Source organism: Carcharodon carcharias, chromosome 1 (assembly GCF_017639515.1).
Source record: "Carcharodon carcharias isolate sCarCar2 chromosome 1, sCarCar2.pri, whole genome shotgun sequence".
In the NCBI taxonomy this organism is placed as follows: domain Eukaryota; kingdom Metazoa; phylum Chordata; class Chondrichthyes; order Lamniformes; family Lamnidae; genus Carcharodon; species Carcharodon carcharias.
The window spans coordinates 223,738,224-223,755,778 of NC_054467.1; the positions used below are offsets into that span (position 1 = coordinate 223,738,224).

The 17,555-nt window shown below is 40.5% G+C and overlaps 1 protein-coding gene across 6 annotated transcripts in view; it reads right to left on the reverse strand.

The window, feature by feature from the left end:
* Positions 1 to 17,555, reverse strand: part of ctif (CBP80/20-dependent translation initiation factor) — a 277,408-nt gene that overhangs the window by 123,469 nt on the left and 136,384 nt on the right. For 5 of the 6 annotated variants that reach the window (XM_041203643.1, XM_041206811.1, XM_041205967.1 and 2 more), the window contains exons 4-6: positions 15,420 to 15,493; positions 13,729 to 13,836; positions 8,115 to 8,190 (exon numbers count right to left, since the gene is read on the reverse strand). In XM_041203643.1, coding sequence (XP_041059577.1) covers positions 8,115 to 8,190; positions 13,729 to 13,836; positions 15,420 to 15,493 — 258 coding nt within the window. The remainder of the gene's footprint in view (positions 1 to 8,114; positions 8,191 to 13,728; positions 13,837 to 15,419; positions 15,494 to 17,555) is intronic. The other variant, XM_041207545.1, reaches the window with a different exon arrangement.

Sequence of the window (17,555 nt, forward strand, 5' to 3'; positions counted from 1 at the left end):
AATGGGCCGAATGGCCTATTTCTGTTCCTACATCTTATGGTCTTACTATATGCTTAAAACTCAAACCTGGCAGATAACTACTGCTTTAAAAATTGAAGTACCTTACTTTCTCTCCTACTCTTTCTAGCGTTGGTGGTGTCCTGTATTATGGACCTTGACCCTTCACCCAGATTTCCCAATACAAAGAATATCTTGAATGCTATAGACTGTACATGGAGAATGACCGGATGAGGTAAGCATCAGCCTATTAGAAAACTATCAGCTCATCCTTGAGATCAGTTTATTCACAGGATGCGATGTTTAGCCAATTCCTCTGGGACATCAAGTCTTTTTTTTAAAATATAGGTCTGAACATTTTTATTTATTTTCTCTATTGTAGGTCTTTGCTCTTCTCAGGTCTCTGGGTGGGACTTGAACCCTGAATCATCTGACTCAGTGGTGAGTGTGCTAATCTGAGCCAAGGTATCACATCATCAACAACAAAGTTGCATTTAAGAGGCAGAACTTTAGCTCCTCACATCTCCTCCACTTATAGAAGGAATGAGTGCAGCCTTTACAATAAACCATCAATAGTTACAACAAATATTATTCACAGCACAATATCGCCACCCACTGGCAAGCATTACAGAAGTGCCATGGCTGCCAACTAAACAAATTGTACCCTGGCGCTGGGGAAAACAGAGTGCGATGGATTTTGCACAGATCTTTGCCCCCTGTGTGCTCTATGATCATTTGTGAAATGATTTTTCTCTGTTTAATGCAGAGCTCATAGCTAGTATGTTTCCAGACAGCACAAAAATGTCCCCAAATGGCAATCTCAATCAGAGAGTTCCTTTGATGGTTACCATCATCTGTGGCATTAGGAATAGAAATGGGTTGTAGGTAAGGAAGCTTGATGGGCAGAGTGAGCTTTACTGTATCTGGCCTGTGCTTTTGCTGACCTGTTTCCCTTTTCATGTTCGATCAGCCATCTACCAAAACTTGATTTCATAGCCACATCTCTTTCTTCAGCAACTGTCTCCAGCTCCGACTTATTTAGGTACTTTACAGCCTTCCAGACTCAACACTGAGCTCAACAATTTTAGACCACAACCTCTGCTCTATTCAGGTAGCAGCTGTTGGTATTGATTCTGCTGCTGCCTTCTTTTATTTCTATACTTGTTTCTTGTCCCATTACTATCCCCTTTTCTTTTGCACAATCATCCCTTTTGTCATTTAATCATGTCTGTCCCACCTTAACACAGACCCTCCCTTTTGCTCTCCCCACCACCTCAAACCTTGCTTTTGTTTCTGTAGTTGCTTTTAAAACCTGCTACATCTCTAAGTTTTCCCAATTCTGACAATGTCATCAATCTGAAACGTTAACCCTACTTCTTTCTCCACAGATGCTGCCTGACCTGTGTATTTTCCAAAATTTAGTGTTTTAATTACCATTTTAAATAGCATGTTTATCAGAGCTGCACCAAATGTGATTCTGATGAAGGCAAAAAAGAACATCAAGGACTCAATTCACTTTCTGAAGTTCTATGAAATTGCTCCTTCATAGGAATTGTTAGACAAAAAATGATGAAGGTCATCCTAGTTCACCTTATACCACTCTGGTAATCACATGATACAACTTTAATGGTGTTGTTGGTGTTTAATGGTAGTGTTGTTGGCTAATCATAGCAAGCACCATCAATTAGTCTACACCAGGCTCAGAAATGAGGTCAGTGGTCTCCAGTTCTCAAAAGGTAGATCAAATTAGACACCAGGTTAGCTTCTAACCTTATCACTTACAGTATATATTCTTAGCATGGAATTTTAAGTTGCCAGAGTAATTGCACAGCAATTGGCTTACAAATTCCAATTAATTTCAGACATTCATTCTTGTCCCTTTTAAAAGACGTTAATCAACACAACCTCCTTTAATTGCTTTAGTTGTGAGCACAGTGCTTAAAAAAGCTTTTGAATAATCTCAGTCTTGAATCAAACTTTCTACGCTCAATCAGGTGATGACGTTAGCAATGAGGAATGGAACACTTTTTATTATTTTATGGGACGTGGGTGTTGCTGGCAAGGTGTGTTGCCCATCACTAATTGCCCTTGAGAAACCACCTTCTTGAACTGCTGAAATCCATCTGGTGTAGGTACACTTTCAGTGCTGTTAGGAAGGGAGTTCCAGGATTTTGACCCTGTGACAGTGAAGGGATGAGAATATAGTTCCAATTCAGGATGATGTGGGGCTTGGGGGGAATTTGCAGGCGGTGGTATTCCCATGGGTCTGCTACCCTTGTCCTTTTAGGTGGTAGAGGTCACGGGTTTGAAAAGTGTTGTCGAAGGAGGCTTGGTGAGTTGCTGTGGCTTTCCCATGCCATGAACCTAATGTCAGCATTAATTATTTCCAGAAGAGCTGCAGGATAAAGCATCTTCTGCTCACCTAGTGCACCAGTGCCCCATAACCCACAAACTTAAACCATGCAGGTTGGAGCTACCAGTGATTTTTTAAACATCAACCAACCTCCCCAGTATTGTTCACGAAGAAAAAGAAAAACAAAAGCTGTGACAACCTTCTCCATATTGCGTAGGTCTTATTGTCATTATTGCTCCCGGTTCTATTTTTTGTTGCTTCACATTGATCTTTTCCCTCCTTTGTTGCCACTTGATTGTAGGTTGTAAAGTTCCACATTGTCCAAATATATTTATATACATTGTCAATGCTCTCCCTAACCTAAGCATATTTCCACGGCGACTGTCCATACATCCTTTTGAAAAGCATGGTATGCATAGAAGGTACTGGGAGTTGAGCTGGGTTTCACATGTGCAACTGCTCTGAATTTGAAAAGTGGAGTACAAAAATACAAAGGAAAAACATTCCAGAAGTGCACGAAAGGTATGCTATCAAGTGTGCTATCAGTTATGTGAAGAGACTGGAAAAGCTGGAGTTATTCTCCTTAGAGCAGGGAAGGCTAACAGGAGAGAGGTGTTCAAAATCATGAATGGTTTTGACAGAGTAAATAAGGGGAAACAGTTTGCAGTGGCAGAAAGTAACAAGAAGGCACAGATTTAAATTGATTGGCTAAAGAACCAGAGGCAACAGGACATTTTTACACAGTGAGTAATTATGATCTGAAATATGCTGCCTGAAAGGGTGGTGGAAGCAGATTCAATTGTAACATTGAAAAGAGATTTGGGTAGATACTTGAAGGGAAAACATTTACAGCGTTATGGGGAAAGAACAGGGATCTGGCATTAATTGGATAGCTCTACTTAAGAGCCGGAATGGGCTTAATGGGCCAAATGGCCTCTTTCTGTGCTGTAACATTCTAGGAATAGGGAAAAAATATATAACAGCTGTGAAAGATCACACATACGTGAACAATGTGATTCCCATTCACATCTGTGCAATTGAGTCTAATTGGGCAAGTACTGCGGAAGAAATCCAAGTTAAAAAATTAAGCTGTGCATAAAGAGAAAATATATAAGCCCCAGATGCCTGATGTAGGTGAAATTCTGAAATGAAACAGTTGTGTAGGAATGTGGAGCAACATAAAAGGAACTGTGCAAGCTAATTTAATGATTTCAGATAAGAGTGGTGAAAACCAAAGTTGAGTAAACACAGTGGAAGGAGGTCTTGGATTAACCACCCAACTACATGAATCCAACTGCAGTCCAATCACACAAGTTTTATGGGATTCACTGCCACAATGTCCTCAAATTGAGTGGTTACTTGCAGCATATACTGCAGGCAGCAATTTTCTCTATATGAACCACCTAATCTAATCCCCTTCTCCTGCTCATGCTCTGTATTAATATTTAATTCCCTTTCAAGAGAGTTTATGGACTCTGCTTTAACAATAGTTCATATCAGGTAGTTTTATATTCTAACCAGTCTCTGTCTGAAGAGCTTTTTCTATCCATTGCTTCACTTCTTTTAATGGTTATCTTAAATTTGTGCCATCTCATCATCTTAACCAGTGTTTATAATTTTGAAGATCTTCATCAAGTCACTGCTACCTTTTTTCAATTCTTATCAAGTTTTTCATAACTGTACCCATTTCATAATGCACTTCCCATATTTCAACTCTTTCTTGGACTCGAACGCAAGTTCTGTCGAAGGGTCATGAGGACTCGAAACGTCAACTCTTTTCTTCTCCGCCGATGCTGCCAGACCTACTGAGTTTTTCCAGGTAATTCTGTTTTTGTTTTGGATTTCCAGCATCCGCAGTTTTTTTGTTTTTATCCCAAATCTCTACTGTGTTTTGAATAAAAACAACAATGTGGCCAACAACCCTCACTATTATTAAGGCCTAAATCAAACAGCAACTTCTGGAATCTACACATGCACAATTAAGTGTGGAAATCAGGAGCTTCTGTCTGAGTTGCTCTGTTCCTCCATAAGCTGTGCTACAATGATACTTTGCTAATAGACTCAGCCTCGAAATCTGTGTAAGGGCATGATGGTGCAGCACTTATCCAATTACCCAGGAATCATTTCAGAAAAAGTTAGGGCTGGTGCACTCAAATGCAAGTGAATTTTTAATGATTAATTTTAATTACTGCAAAACAGCCTTCCAGGTGCTTTAAAAAATCTCTTTCCTTCAGACTTTAATTATTGGAGAAATAATAAAAAGTTTTTCAAAAAAACTTTTCTTCCTGTATCTTTTATTTCTTTCCCTCACTTTATTTAGCTTCCTGTACATGATTTAACATTGAATTAAATTTTCTATTTTATACTTCCTGGTTCAGACTCTGTGGACAATATTTTTCTCCAAGGGCAGGGAACAGAGGTCAAGATTAGTTCCGGGTCCCAAACCCACTTCCTGTCTGGCCCCAATTTTCACAGGGGTGCTCACTTTAATTGGTCTGGAGATGGGCTTGCATCCAATGATGGATGGCGGGCATGTTCTCAAAGCTGTAGGGCCAATCAGTCACTTTCCAGCTTGAAAGGAGCAACAGGTTGCAATAGAGGGTAAGTAAAGAAGAGGACACCTGAAACTGTAGGCACTGTTCCTCCAACATTTTAAATAAATTAAGAAATGGACCTTGGGATCGGACCGTCCCAATGGTGTGGGGTGGGGCAGATGGGGTGAACCCCAGTACAGGGCAACCTGTGGCTGTTCCTGCACCCGACCTCCAGGTCTGCCTGGTGTGCTGGGGCCCCCGGACTGCAACTGGGAGGTCACCTCCAAGCACCTAAATTGGCCTCAACAATCTGCGGAGACCTAGGGGCCAACTGGAAAATTCCAGTTGCCTCCTTTAATTGGCCTCTATAGGCTCTAAAAAGCGTCATCAGCCACCTGCTGCTTGCAGGCTATTTGCCCTATAGCCCTTCCATCTCACTTTCACAAAAATGGTCCAGAGGTGGGATGGAGCTACTTGCAGCTCTCACCGAGCGACGAGCTTCACTGCTGCTTTCCCTGTTCACACACATCTCAGGTCCCCTATAGAAAGCGCTGCATTGGATCAGATGCCTATGGCACCAAGTTGTCGCCCAAAAGCTCAGAGTCTGCAAGTGTTGTGAACGTCGAGCACTGTTGTTTTGCCACTGATTCCAAAATCTGGGCTGATACTCCAAATGTGACCCAACTAAGGGCTTGTATAAGGTAAATATTAGCTCTGAGCCTTTATATTCTATTTTACAAAACTTGAATGGCTTGGGCTTAATCTACTTGCATAATCACGTTTACTGATCTTCATCTCTAGACCAAGTTCCTTCTACCATCCTAATCAATTTAAAACCTGCTCCACACAATCTTCCATTTATATAAATCTCCAATATTTCTTTCTGCCCTTCAACCAGACATAACATTACAATACTGATTGTGTTCTTTAAGCCACCTACTATAAAGGTGTAGAGGAGCAAAGTTGCTAGGAAATTTCAGAGATGCAAAATCTATGGAGTGGTGATAATGGGATACTTCCATTGTCCTAATATAGATTAGGATAGTAGTAGTATTAAGGGCAATGAGGGGGAAGAGTTTTTGAAATGTGTTGAGAATTTTCTTGATATGTTTCCAGCCCAACAAGGAAGGAAGCATTGCTGGATCTAGGTCTGGGGAATGAGGTGAGCAATGTGGATCAAGTGTCAGCAGAGGAACATTTAGGGGTCACTGATCATTGCATCATAAGTGTTAGGTTTTGTTTTATTCAATCATGGGGTGTGGACGATCACTAGCTAGGCCAGCATTTATTGCTCATCTCTAATGGTCCTTGAGAAGGTGGTAGTGAGCTGCCTTCTTGAGCCACTGCAGCACAGACTTAGACAAGTGTGGATTAATTAGGAAAAGCCATCACAGATTTGTTAAAGGCTTATGTGATATGATTGATGTGGTGTATATGAACTTCCAAAAAGCATTTGATAAAGTGTCACATGGTGGACTTCAATTTTGCTGATTAACCTCTGGAATAAGAGAGACAGTGGCAACATGGATGTGAAGTTGGCTGAGTGACAGGAAACAGAGAGTACTGGTGAATGGTTGTTTTTTAGATTGGATGATGGTAAATAGTGCTGTTCTTGTTATATATTAATGCCCTAGACTTGGGTGTACAGGGCACAATTTTGAAATCTGCAGATGAGACAAAACCTGGAAATATTGTGAACTGTGGGGAGCAGAGTGATAGATTTCAGAGGATATTGACAGGCTTGTGGAATGGGTGGACAGAAGACAGATGAATTCTAATGGAAGGAAATGTGGAGCGATACATTTTGCAGGAAGAACGAGGAAAGGCAATAAGAAATAAAGGGTATAATTCTAAAAAGGATGCAGCAACAGAGAGACCTGGGATATAAGTGCAAATACAAATCATTTAAAGTGGCAGCGCAGATTCACAAATTGGTTAATAAGCCATACAGGATCCAGGGTTTTATAAATAGAGGCATAATGTACAAAAACAAGGAGGTTAGATTAAATTTTTTAAAACACCGATTCAATCTCAACAGGAGTATTGTGTCCAGTTCCAAGCACCACACTTTAGGAAGGATGTGAGGGCTTTAGAGAGGGTGTAGAAAAGATTTACAAGAATAGTTCCAGGGATGAGAGACTTCAATTACCTGGATAGATTGGAGAAGCTGAGGTTGTTCTCCTTGGAGAGGCGAAGGCTGAGAGGAGATTTGATAGGGGTATTCAAAGTCATGAGGGGTCTAAACAGAGTACATCGAGAGAAACTGTTCCCATTGGTGGAAGGATCAAGAACCAGAGTACCTGTTATTGGCAAAACAGCCAACAGCAACATGGGGTAAAACATTTTTACACAGTGAGTGGTCAGGATCTGGAAAGCACTACTTGAAGGTATGGTGGAAGCAGATTCAATCATCGCTTTCAAAAGGGAATTGGATAGTAAAATCTAAACAAACCCACTGCATTTTCCTTATCAATCATTTGTTTGTTTTCCCGAAGAATTCTCTATGACTGCCTTTATGAGATCTGTGCTGACTGCCCCTGATTTGTGTTTCCCCAAGTGCCAAATATTTTTATCCCACATTATGAACTGTCTCCATTGAAAATTCACCAGAGAATGTAACCAACTTCATAAAATTCTCCTTCAAAACTTCTAAATTTCTTTTTTATTTCTAATTTCTTTTCCCAATGAATAATAGGATTTAGCCAAATTTGTACTCCATGTTTAAATTAATAAAACCAGAACAAGTAGTACTCTCAATGAGCCATAATGCCAAACACAATCACTAGATGGCAGAACAGGCCACAAAGTCTAAAGTTCTCCAACACGCCATCGGGTCATTCAGTGCCTTTTCTGTCAGTGCTCAACAGTGCTGAAAGTAACTGCAGTGGTTGGAGTTACTCCTGAAGCCTGAGGCAAATTACCAAAAATTCAAACTAGATGAACAGCACCAATGATACTTTAATTCACAAAAACTGCAGAATGATTTTCAGCCTGGCCATCTCAAGATTCAAATCCAAACTGCAGAGTTGACGGGACGGTCAGACAATCTACACTGCTGAGCTCCAATGAACTATAAACCTTCAGAACTATTGGCAACTTGAAAACAAAAATGTTGTTGCCCTGTTCCACCTGATATTCCATAATAACATTGCCCCTCCAGGCACGAAATTCTGACTTGACACCCAATGTGGTGAATGCAAACAGGTTTGCAGCATGAGGTTCAGGCATACCTGCCGCACCGGAAGCACTTTGTCCAGGTCATTCAAGGTAATGTTTCCATCCTCTTCAAACTTCCCCTTCACCATCCTGCACAAATGACAAGAGGAGCAGCAGCATTAGGCCACAGCCTTTCAATCCTTACAGACATAAGGCAAAGGCTGATGTTTTAGAAAGGAGGAGTATTTCTGACAAATGGAACGCAGTACACAGCTTGTGACTAACAGTGGTCCCCAATACTGATAAATAAACTTGCCTGCAGAATGTACCTTCCTCCCTTCATAACTACCATTTGCAGGGTTGGAAATACTTTCTCTTCCCAATCCCCTCGGGTGCTGTAATTAACTTTTCCCACCCATCCCATTTGCTGTAGAATTTCTCTATCAATCTATTCAGTTCCCTTTACTGCAGTATGGTGAGGAGATCAAAATGATGTCCCATAAGGTGGATAATTAAGTTGCCCCTGGCCCTTCCAGAAGTTTCTGGAGTAGGTTACCTGCCTGCCAACTGTACCACAGAAGATGCATAAACTGGGAATACCAGAGGGAAACTTATTTAAAAATGGAAAACCAACATTTTTGCACCTTCATTAAGATTAAGATGGTGATGGTGTCAGAGTATAGTTCTCCCATGATATTCCTTGAACAGCTACCCATTCTCCTCCAAGCTGATTTAACCTGCTCCCTTGAGATCAGTTGTCCTAGATAAAAAGCAAACACTGCCCTTGTTTAAAGAGCAATGGATCTTTAAGTGTTTTTTAAAAAACAATTGTGACCTGCAACCAAACCATATTGACATAACCAGTTCTCTGTTGGGATATTTCAGAGATCAAAATCCAAAAACTCAGTAAAGAACAGGAGGCAGATTTTTCTCTTCTTACACCTGGGTCTACAGGATCATGTTAGTGTAGCATGTAAAGGAAAATCACACATGCAGGAGCACACAGTACTTTACACAAATACACATGTGTTTATACATACAGACCATAACAGCTACAAAAATGCGCTACAAAAGGAAATCTGCAAGGGATATCAAAATCAACAGCAGAAAAAGTGGATGATCAAGAGCAATGTAGGCCCATGGAAAACTGATAAGTCATACCATCAATTAAAATAAGGAAATGATAGACATGCTGAATAATTACTTTCAGTACTTACAGCAGAGGAAGACCATAGCATGCTGGACATCCCAACAAGATATACTTGGTTCTTGGCAATGAGGTGGGCCAGGTGGACCAGGTGTGAGTAGGGGAACGTTTAGGGGGCAGTGATCCTTACATCATAAGATTTAGGTTGGTTAAAGAAAAGGATAACGAACCCTCCAGGGTAAGAAAAATTAACTGTCAGAAAGCCAACTTCAAGGGGATGAGAATGGATCTGGCCCAGATCAATTGGAACCAAAGGTTGGCAGGCAAATGGTGCTTGAACAATGGGCTGCCTTTAGAGAAGAGATAGTTCGGACACAGACAAGGTACATTCCCATGAAATGGAAAGGCAGGGCAAACAAATCCAGAGCTTCCTGGATAGAGTTCAAGATGAAGGAGAACAAATGCACTTACAACAGGTGGACAATACAACCAAGAACCCAGGCTGAATATAGAAGGTTCAGGGGGGAAGTGAAAAAGCAAATAAGAGAAGCAAAGAGAGAGTATGAAAAGAGACAAGCAGCTAATATAAAAGGGAATCCAAAAGTCTTTTATAGGCATAAAAATAGTAAAAGAATGGTGGAGGAGTGGGGCCGTTTAAGAACCAAAAAGGGGGTTTACGCATGGAGGCTGAGGGAATGGCTGAGGGATTAAATAAATACTTTGCATCTGTCTTTACCAAGGAAGATGCTGTGCAGGTCATGGTGAATGAGATGGTAATTCAGACACTTAAAAGATTGAAAATTGATAAGGAGGTGACATTGGATAGGCTGTCTGTCCTTAGCATTGAGGAGACACCTGAACCGGACAAGGTGCATCAAAAGATACTGAGGGAAGTGAGAGTGAAAATTGCAGAGGCACTGACCATAATTTTCCAGTCTTCCTTTAACTCAGGGATGGTGCCAGTGGACTAGAGAATTGTAGATGTTACACCCTATTTCAAAAAGGGGTGTGAAGGTAAGCCCAGCAGTTACAGGCCAGTCAGTTTAAGTTCAGTGGTGGGAAAACTTCTTGAAACAATGATTCAGGACAAAAATAATAGTCACTTGGGCAAACGCAGATTCACTAAGGATTTAATAAGGGAAAATAGTGTTTAACTAACGTAATTGCTGGAATTTTTTGATGAGGTGGCAGAGAAGGTTGATGAGGGCATTGCTGTTGATGTGGTGTGCATGGACTTCCAGAGGGCATTCACTGAAGTGCTGCACAACAGATTTGTGAACAAATTTATAGTTCATGGAATAAAAAGGACAATAGCAACATGGACATGAAATTGGAAGAGTGACAGGAAACATTAGCAGTCCTCTATTTAAGAAGGGAGGGAGCAGAAAACAGGAAACTACAAGCCAGTTGGCTTGACGTCTGTCACGGAAAATGTCAGAGTTGATCATTAAAGAGGTTATAGCTGGGCACTTAGCAAAACACAAGGTAATCATTAAGAGTCAACAAGTCTTTGTAAAAGAGAAATCATGTTTAACTAACTTATTAGAGTTCTTTAAACGAGCAACATGCGCTGTGTATAAACGGGAGCCTGTAGATGTACTGTACTTGGATTTCCAGAAGGCATTTGATAAGGTGCCAGATCAAAGGTTATTGAGGAAAATAAAAGCTCATTATGCAAGGGGTAACATATTAGCCTCGACAGAGGATTGGGTGGCTGGCAGAAAACAGAGAGTGTGCACAAATGGGTCTTTGTCTAAATTGGCAGGATGGGGTCCCTCAGGTGTCTGTGCTGGGGCCTTGACGTTTTACAATTTACACCAATGACTTAGAGAAGGGGAGTGAAGGCATGGTAGCTAAATTTGCAGATGACACAAAGATAGATAGAAAAGTATGCTGTGAAGAAGACATAAGGAGTTTGCAGACGGATATAGATAAGTTGAGTGAGTGGGCAAAAATCTGGCAGATGGAGTATTGAAGTATAATATGGGAAAACGTGAAGTTTTTCACTTTGGCAGGAAGAGTAAAAAAGCAGAGTATTACTTAAACTGAGAATGACTGCAGAATTCAGAGGTGCAGAGGATTTGGGTGTTCTCGTGCATGAGTCACAAAAAGTTAGTATGCAGATGCAGCATGTAATCAAGAAGGTTAATGGAATGCTATCCATTATTATGAGAGAAATTGAACATAAAAGAGTGTTTTGCTTCAGTTATACATGGCATTGATGAGACCACATCTCTAATACTGCTTGTAGTTTTGGTCTCCTTATTTAAGAAAGATGTAAATGCATTGGAGGCGGTTCAGAAGAGGTTTATTACGTTGATACCTGGAATGAGCGGGTTCTCTTATGAGGATAGATTGGACAGGCTGAGCTTGTTTCCACTGGACTTTAGAAGTATAAGGGGTGACTTGATTGAATTATATAAGATCCTGAATGGTCTTGACAAGGTGGATGTGGAAAGGATGTTTCCCCTTGTGGGTGAGTCCAGAACTAGGGGGCACTGTTTTAAAATTAGGGGTCGCCCTTTTAGGACAGAGATGAGGCGAAACCATCTCTGAGGTTTGTGCGACTTTGGAACTCATTGCCTCTGGACGCAGGGTAACTGAATGTTTTCAAGGTAGAGGTAGATTAATTCCCTTGCACAACAAAAATCTAAGGTTATCGGGGGGTAGATGGGAATGTAGAACTCAAAACGCAAATAGGTCAGCCATGGTCTTATTGAATGGCAAAGCAGGCTCTTGGGGCTGAATGGCCTACTTATGCACCAATTTTCTATGTTCATATATTCGTAATGGATGTTTCTCTGATTAGGGGAAGGTTTGTAGTGGAGTTCTCCTGGGGTTGGTGTTGGGACCCTTGCTTTTCTTGATAAATATTAATGACCTAGACCCTTCATGTAAGGACACAAATTTAAAATTTACGGATGATACGAAACTTGGAAGCATTGTGAACTATAAAGGAGGATAGTGTGGAAATTTGTTTCTTTAATATTATTACCACACCCTTTGCCTTTGGTTCCATGACACCTTTGTAATTTAATTTTTCTCACCCTCTAACATATCCATGACTTCTCTTTTGCTCCATCTGCCCACCTCACACCCCCCCCCCAATGCTTTTTCAACAGCATAAAACCCATCACACTCCTACCTCTCTTCAGTTCTGAAGAACAGTCATATCAGACCTGAAACGTTAACTCTGTTTCTCTCTCCACAGATGCTACCAGATCTGCTGAGTTTTTCCAGCACATTTTAGACTTTTTATAATGATTGTTGACCTCTTGTTTCTCAGTTATATTCCTGTGTGACTCTTTTGCTAATTTACTCCATATCTGATTTTTTTTTTCCTAAGGTCTTGCCTTTATAGGGAGATGGAAGGCAAAATGCATTGGGCAGTCATGAGAGAAGGAGGGGTTGAGGATCAGAATATGATATTGTTGGAAGGAGCGGGAAATGAAGGAAAGAACTGCATCCAAGAGAGAAGGATTTGAGTTAGAATTGAACTGGAGGAGAGAGAGGACACGGGCAAGAGCGAAAGGGACTTGTAGTCTAGAACTGTTAGTATTCTGGGCAAATTGGTAGAAGAGCACTAGGGGTCTGAAAACAGTTAGCAGAACTGTGATCCGGTTGCACTCAGATTAGGTTAAGGAGTCAAAATATACTCGAATGTAGGAGTCTAGAAGGAGCAGTGAATTAATCACTTATCATTCAAATTAAATCGCTGTCCAAGGAATTTTGATTCAAATCCTGCCCACAGTCAAGGAACATTACCCCATGTTTCCTAGATAGTTTGAACACAGCTGCTGGTATGGTATGGATCTTCAGCACAAAACTGCTCATGGATAATGTGGCCCTAATCTTACTGAGAGAGATGGCTGCTGAGGGAAATGATCACTGATGTAGCAGAGGTCACTTCCTGGGGCAGAGTAGAGGAAGCTTGAAGCTTAACTCTGCATTTGGCCTATGCTACATCTGAGGGAGCATTAATATCAATGCCAAAAATAAAGTTGTGTCTCAGCAAGAATTCTTTCACCTTGATGAACGCAGAGAAAAAGTACTGTGTCTATGTTAAGTTTGAATCCGACTCCCTTCCATGAAAGTACACAGCTTAGTAAAGAAAATTTTCTGTGGACAACAGATCTGTTTGATTTTTTAACTATTCTCTGCAGTGGCCCAGCATGACACTTAGTCGTATCAAACCACTATCAGAAGTTCAAGGAGAAACTCCAACACCATCTTCACTGGGCAACCAGGGATGGCCAATAAATGTGAACCTTGACAGTAACATCCACATCCTGAGTACATATAATACTTGAGTATAGGATGCAACTTCTCATGCAGTGGTGTGTCCTATCTATACTGGGCCTTGGGGAATTCTGAAGAACAAAGAGAATGCTCCTCCATAGACTGCTTTCCCTCTCTCCCAGTCATGGAAAACAATGTGTTCCTTTTGACGGCACCTAAGAGGAAAATTATGGAGATAAAGATTCTCCAGCTGGAAGAAATTTCAGGAATCCCCCTTTCGCATTTGGAGAAATGATACTTACCCTTCTCGATCAATGTGGGGGAGGTACTTGGAAGCGTTTTGTAAATGCTTTCGATGAAACGAGTTGGTGAAATCTAATTTCTCAGGTTGCAGATCCCATGTTGCTCCACTGCAAGAAAAAACCCGCAGACATTATAACTCACAGGGAAACAGGCCTGCATCAGGGTGTCTTCAAACTAGTCTCTGGTTTCCAGAGGAATAGGCCCACAAAGGTCTTTCTTTAGTTGAACAGACCCAAGAAATTCCCTTGTTCACTCTGCTTTCCAGAGGGATAGGGAGGTACCTGACAGGCTCCCTCCTTCCTACATACTTCTGGGAAGGATAGCCTGCTCCTTTCTTGAGGCATTTTTGTCTTGTTTCTTTCACTCAGTTCTCCCCACACCTTCCGCACCAGGTTGAAAGGATAGGTGACAACACGCTTAAGTTGGGCCTCCCTAGTCCTACTTTGAAAAAAGTTTGCTATGTGCAAGAAAGCAATTGTTTCTGAAATGCTCAAAGCTATTTGCACCAACATATCTATTTCACAAAGCATTTAAGGTATCAGCTCTCCAGACCTGTGAAGTGTAGCTACAGCTAGGAAAGAATGAACTGCACCAGACATCTCCCTGCCTTGGAAAATAAAACTACCGTTCGTTCTTTTTTCTCCATTATGTGGCAAAGCCTTCCAATAACCTTGATATTTTTGACACAGATAATAAATAGCACCAGATAGTGGACGTTATGAACAAACATGAGTAGAAGCCAGTTTTACTGACAGATGTTCAGTATAAAGAGGGATAAGGTCACAACAACACAGACTGTTGCGCTCCAACACCAAATGTTGCACACAAACAGGATGGGACAGAATGCGTTGGCAATGGAGGACAAAGCAAGCAAAGGGCAGATAAAGAATGAATCAGGAGAGGTTTAATAATCAGGAGTGAAGATGTGCTTCCTCACTTGTGAAACCCTGGGTACAGAAGAACATTTGTTAGCCCTGTGTCTTTTCTCTGGCCTTTACCAATGAATCAGTTTCACAGATTCACGGTACATGTAGTTTATTAAAACTATATATTAGGTGAGTAGAATATCACATTATTCAAGTTACCTCCCAGATCACATTATTTCTATAGCATCAGGGGACTCTATTTCTGTAAGCTCAAGTTATTTTTAAAAATGGTTGACCTAGAAAGCACTGAGCTCCCTGGAGATGCTAATACTGCAAGGGTTAAATCTTTTATTTAAAGTGGAATACTAAAAAATCACAGTAATTTCCACATGTTACAATCAAGATCACCTCTGTGTGAGGTAGATACATATTCAGTTATATACAGTTTCCCCTGCTGCTTTTATCAATCAACCTACAGGCACTCTTAAAAATATTGATACTTTTCCCCTGCTTAGGGAACTCTGATCTGGATGTGCATCAGTTCAAGAGACCAAGTGTACATCTCCTAACTTGAAAAACGGACTGCATGCTAACGCATGCTCTGGTAGCCAAGTTACATAATGCTCAGAATAGTGAAAGTAGTGGGAGAGAAAGAAAAGCTAAACAACATTACAATTCCAAATAGCTTGAAACGCATCTCCCATTGGGCACAAATCAATGCTGAGACATCAAAGGAAGTGAAAGCAGGGAATGGGGGTTGGGGTAAGAGCATAAAAGTTGGGGCAAGAGTAATTGAAAACAACATGTAAAACAAAAACACGTACCTGACATGCTCAAAGGTGTTAACTGCCCAGATATCGGTCCCCAGAATATCATAAGATGTCTCTTGGTTACAGTTCTACAAATGGAGGAAAGCATCACAGGAATCAACATTAGCATAACTAAAGTTAATTGTACTTATGAAAAACAAAATATGTAACTTTCATGCAGTAGTAACAATTTCACCTCTTGAAACAGGAGGTTATGGATTCAAGACCCACTCCATTGACTTGAACAAATAATCCAGGCTGACACTTCAGTGTAGTACTGAGGGAGTGCTCGACTGTGATTGCTGGGTCAATGAGAATTTTCAAAACTGAAATCAATAAGTCTTGTTAGGTATAGATATTAAAGAGGTACGTCATAAAGACTGGTTCAGCCATGACCTAATAGAATGATGAAATTGGCTCAAGGGGCTGAAGGTTGCTTTCTATATGTAAATTCTACTCTGTCCTTGAATTGGGACCTCAGTTCCATTTTTGTGTGTTTAATCATTAATATGTTGCTTCATTGCAGTTACACTTATTATGTTGATCCTTGGTAAATTTATCTACCTATTCAAGCTGTTAAGACCGGGTGAGGAGAAGTGAGCTGGCTCCCCTTCTATTCAGCCCCCTCAGTTGGTCGCAACAAAGGTTTTTAAATTTATTTTCCCCGTAAATGCCTTTTCCAATCCAAATGTATTTATTTGTTAATAAGGAGCCAATCAAACCAGGTTTTCTTGAGCCAAAGAAAGAGTTTATTAGTCACTAAAAGTTTATTAGTCACTAAACCCAAGAAAAAATAATAAAAACATGACAACACACACAGATATCAGAATTAAGGAAGAGTCCAATAAAAAGTTAAAAAGAATATACGATTAAATCCTTTGCTGATTGTGTAGATTGTTGAACATTGTGGCCGTTTGAAGTTAGTTGGCTTCATGTAGAATTGTGGAGTTGGCTTGATTTAGATCTGAGCTTTGTTGAAGACACCCTTTTAACTTCCAGAGAGCGACAGCGAGAGGAGCTTTTCTGCTCTTTTCCAGCAGTGTTTTGGATGACTGTCATGTTTCTTTCTCCTCTTGCTTGATCATTTTTCTCATTCTGCTTGACAGAGCCATTTTAAAAAATTCCTCTCTGTATATTCCCGGAAGGAAATTCAGTTAGCATGTTTTGCATTCATTGTTGTGGACCATGTAATCCCATTATTTGATCATTGCATCTTTGAAAGCTTTGACATGTTTCAACTTATAAATCACCAGGATATGGGGGTTATTTCATGCTCCACATGGGTTTTGAATGTCTGATGAGTATCTAATCAAAGTCCAGCACTTTGCATCTGTAATGTCTTCCTTTCAAGAATGTCCCTGTTTGAAGTGGACCATGATACACACCACCCCCCACCCCCCCAAACCAGGTGTGAAATTCCATGTAACAGGTCTCCAGTGCAATTCATACAGACTATCCAAAGAAGTGATCAACTTTACGGTATCAGCCATGAGGTGACTTGTGGCAGCCATTTTTAATCAGTGTTTTTTCTTGTATTTTTTAAAATACAGGTCTTCTTTAAACAGTTCAATATGTCTGTGGTTAGCTGCTGATGTTACAGATAGTTCTCACTCAGTCAGTTTTCTGTCATCGTGACAATGCCTCAATTGTTTTTGCTTCGTCTTCGAGTGACAACCCTGTTTAATGAAATCCCTATTTTGGGCACCTAGTGTCAAGCTAGATGTAGTGTAAAATGCCCTCTAATATGTTCATACAGCATCCGCTAATGTAGCAGTGACATTTTTTCATTTCCCACGTCGTCCATGGACTGCCAAAATTCAGTCCAAAATTAGTTTCATATAGGAACCAGGGAAGAATTTTATCCCTATAATGTTGGATAGATGAAAATTCAAGTTCCATCTATCCACCCATTGTTTCCTCCCGACAATTTTTAATACAAAAAAGAAACTAAGTTTTCACACTAGTCTACCACAATTAAGACGGCTTTGAAATATCAAAATATCAGTACCACACAAAATAGTCTTTCTTAGATTCCTAAAGTAATTGTCGATGTCGTGTTTGAGTCTGGAGATCAGCACTCCTTCAAGTTATTCAAACTGCAGCTACAGATACATTTGCCCAAGTCTCATAATTCAAATTTTGCTAGATGAC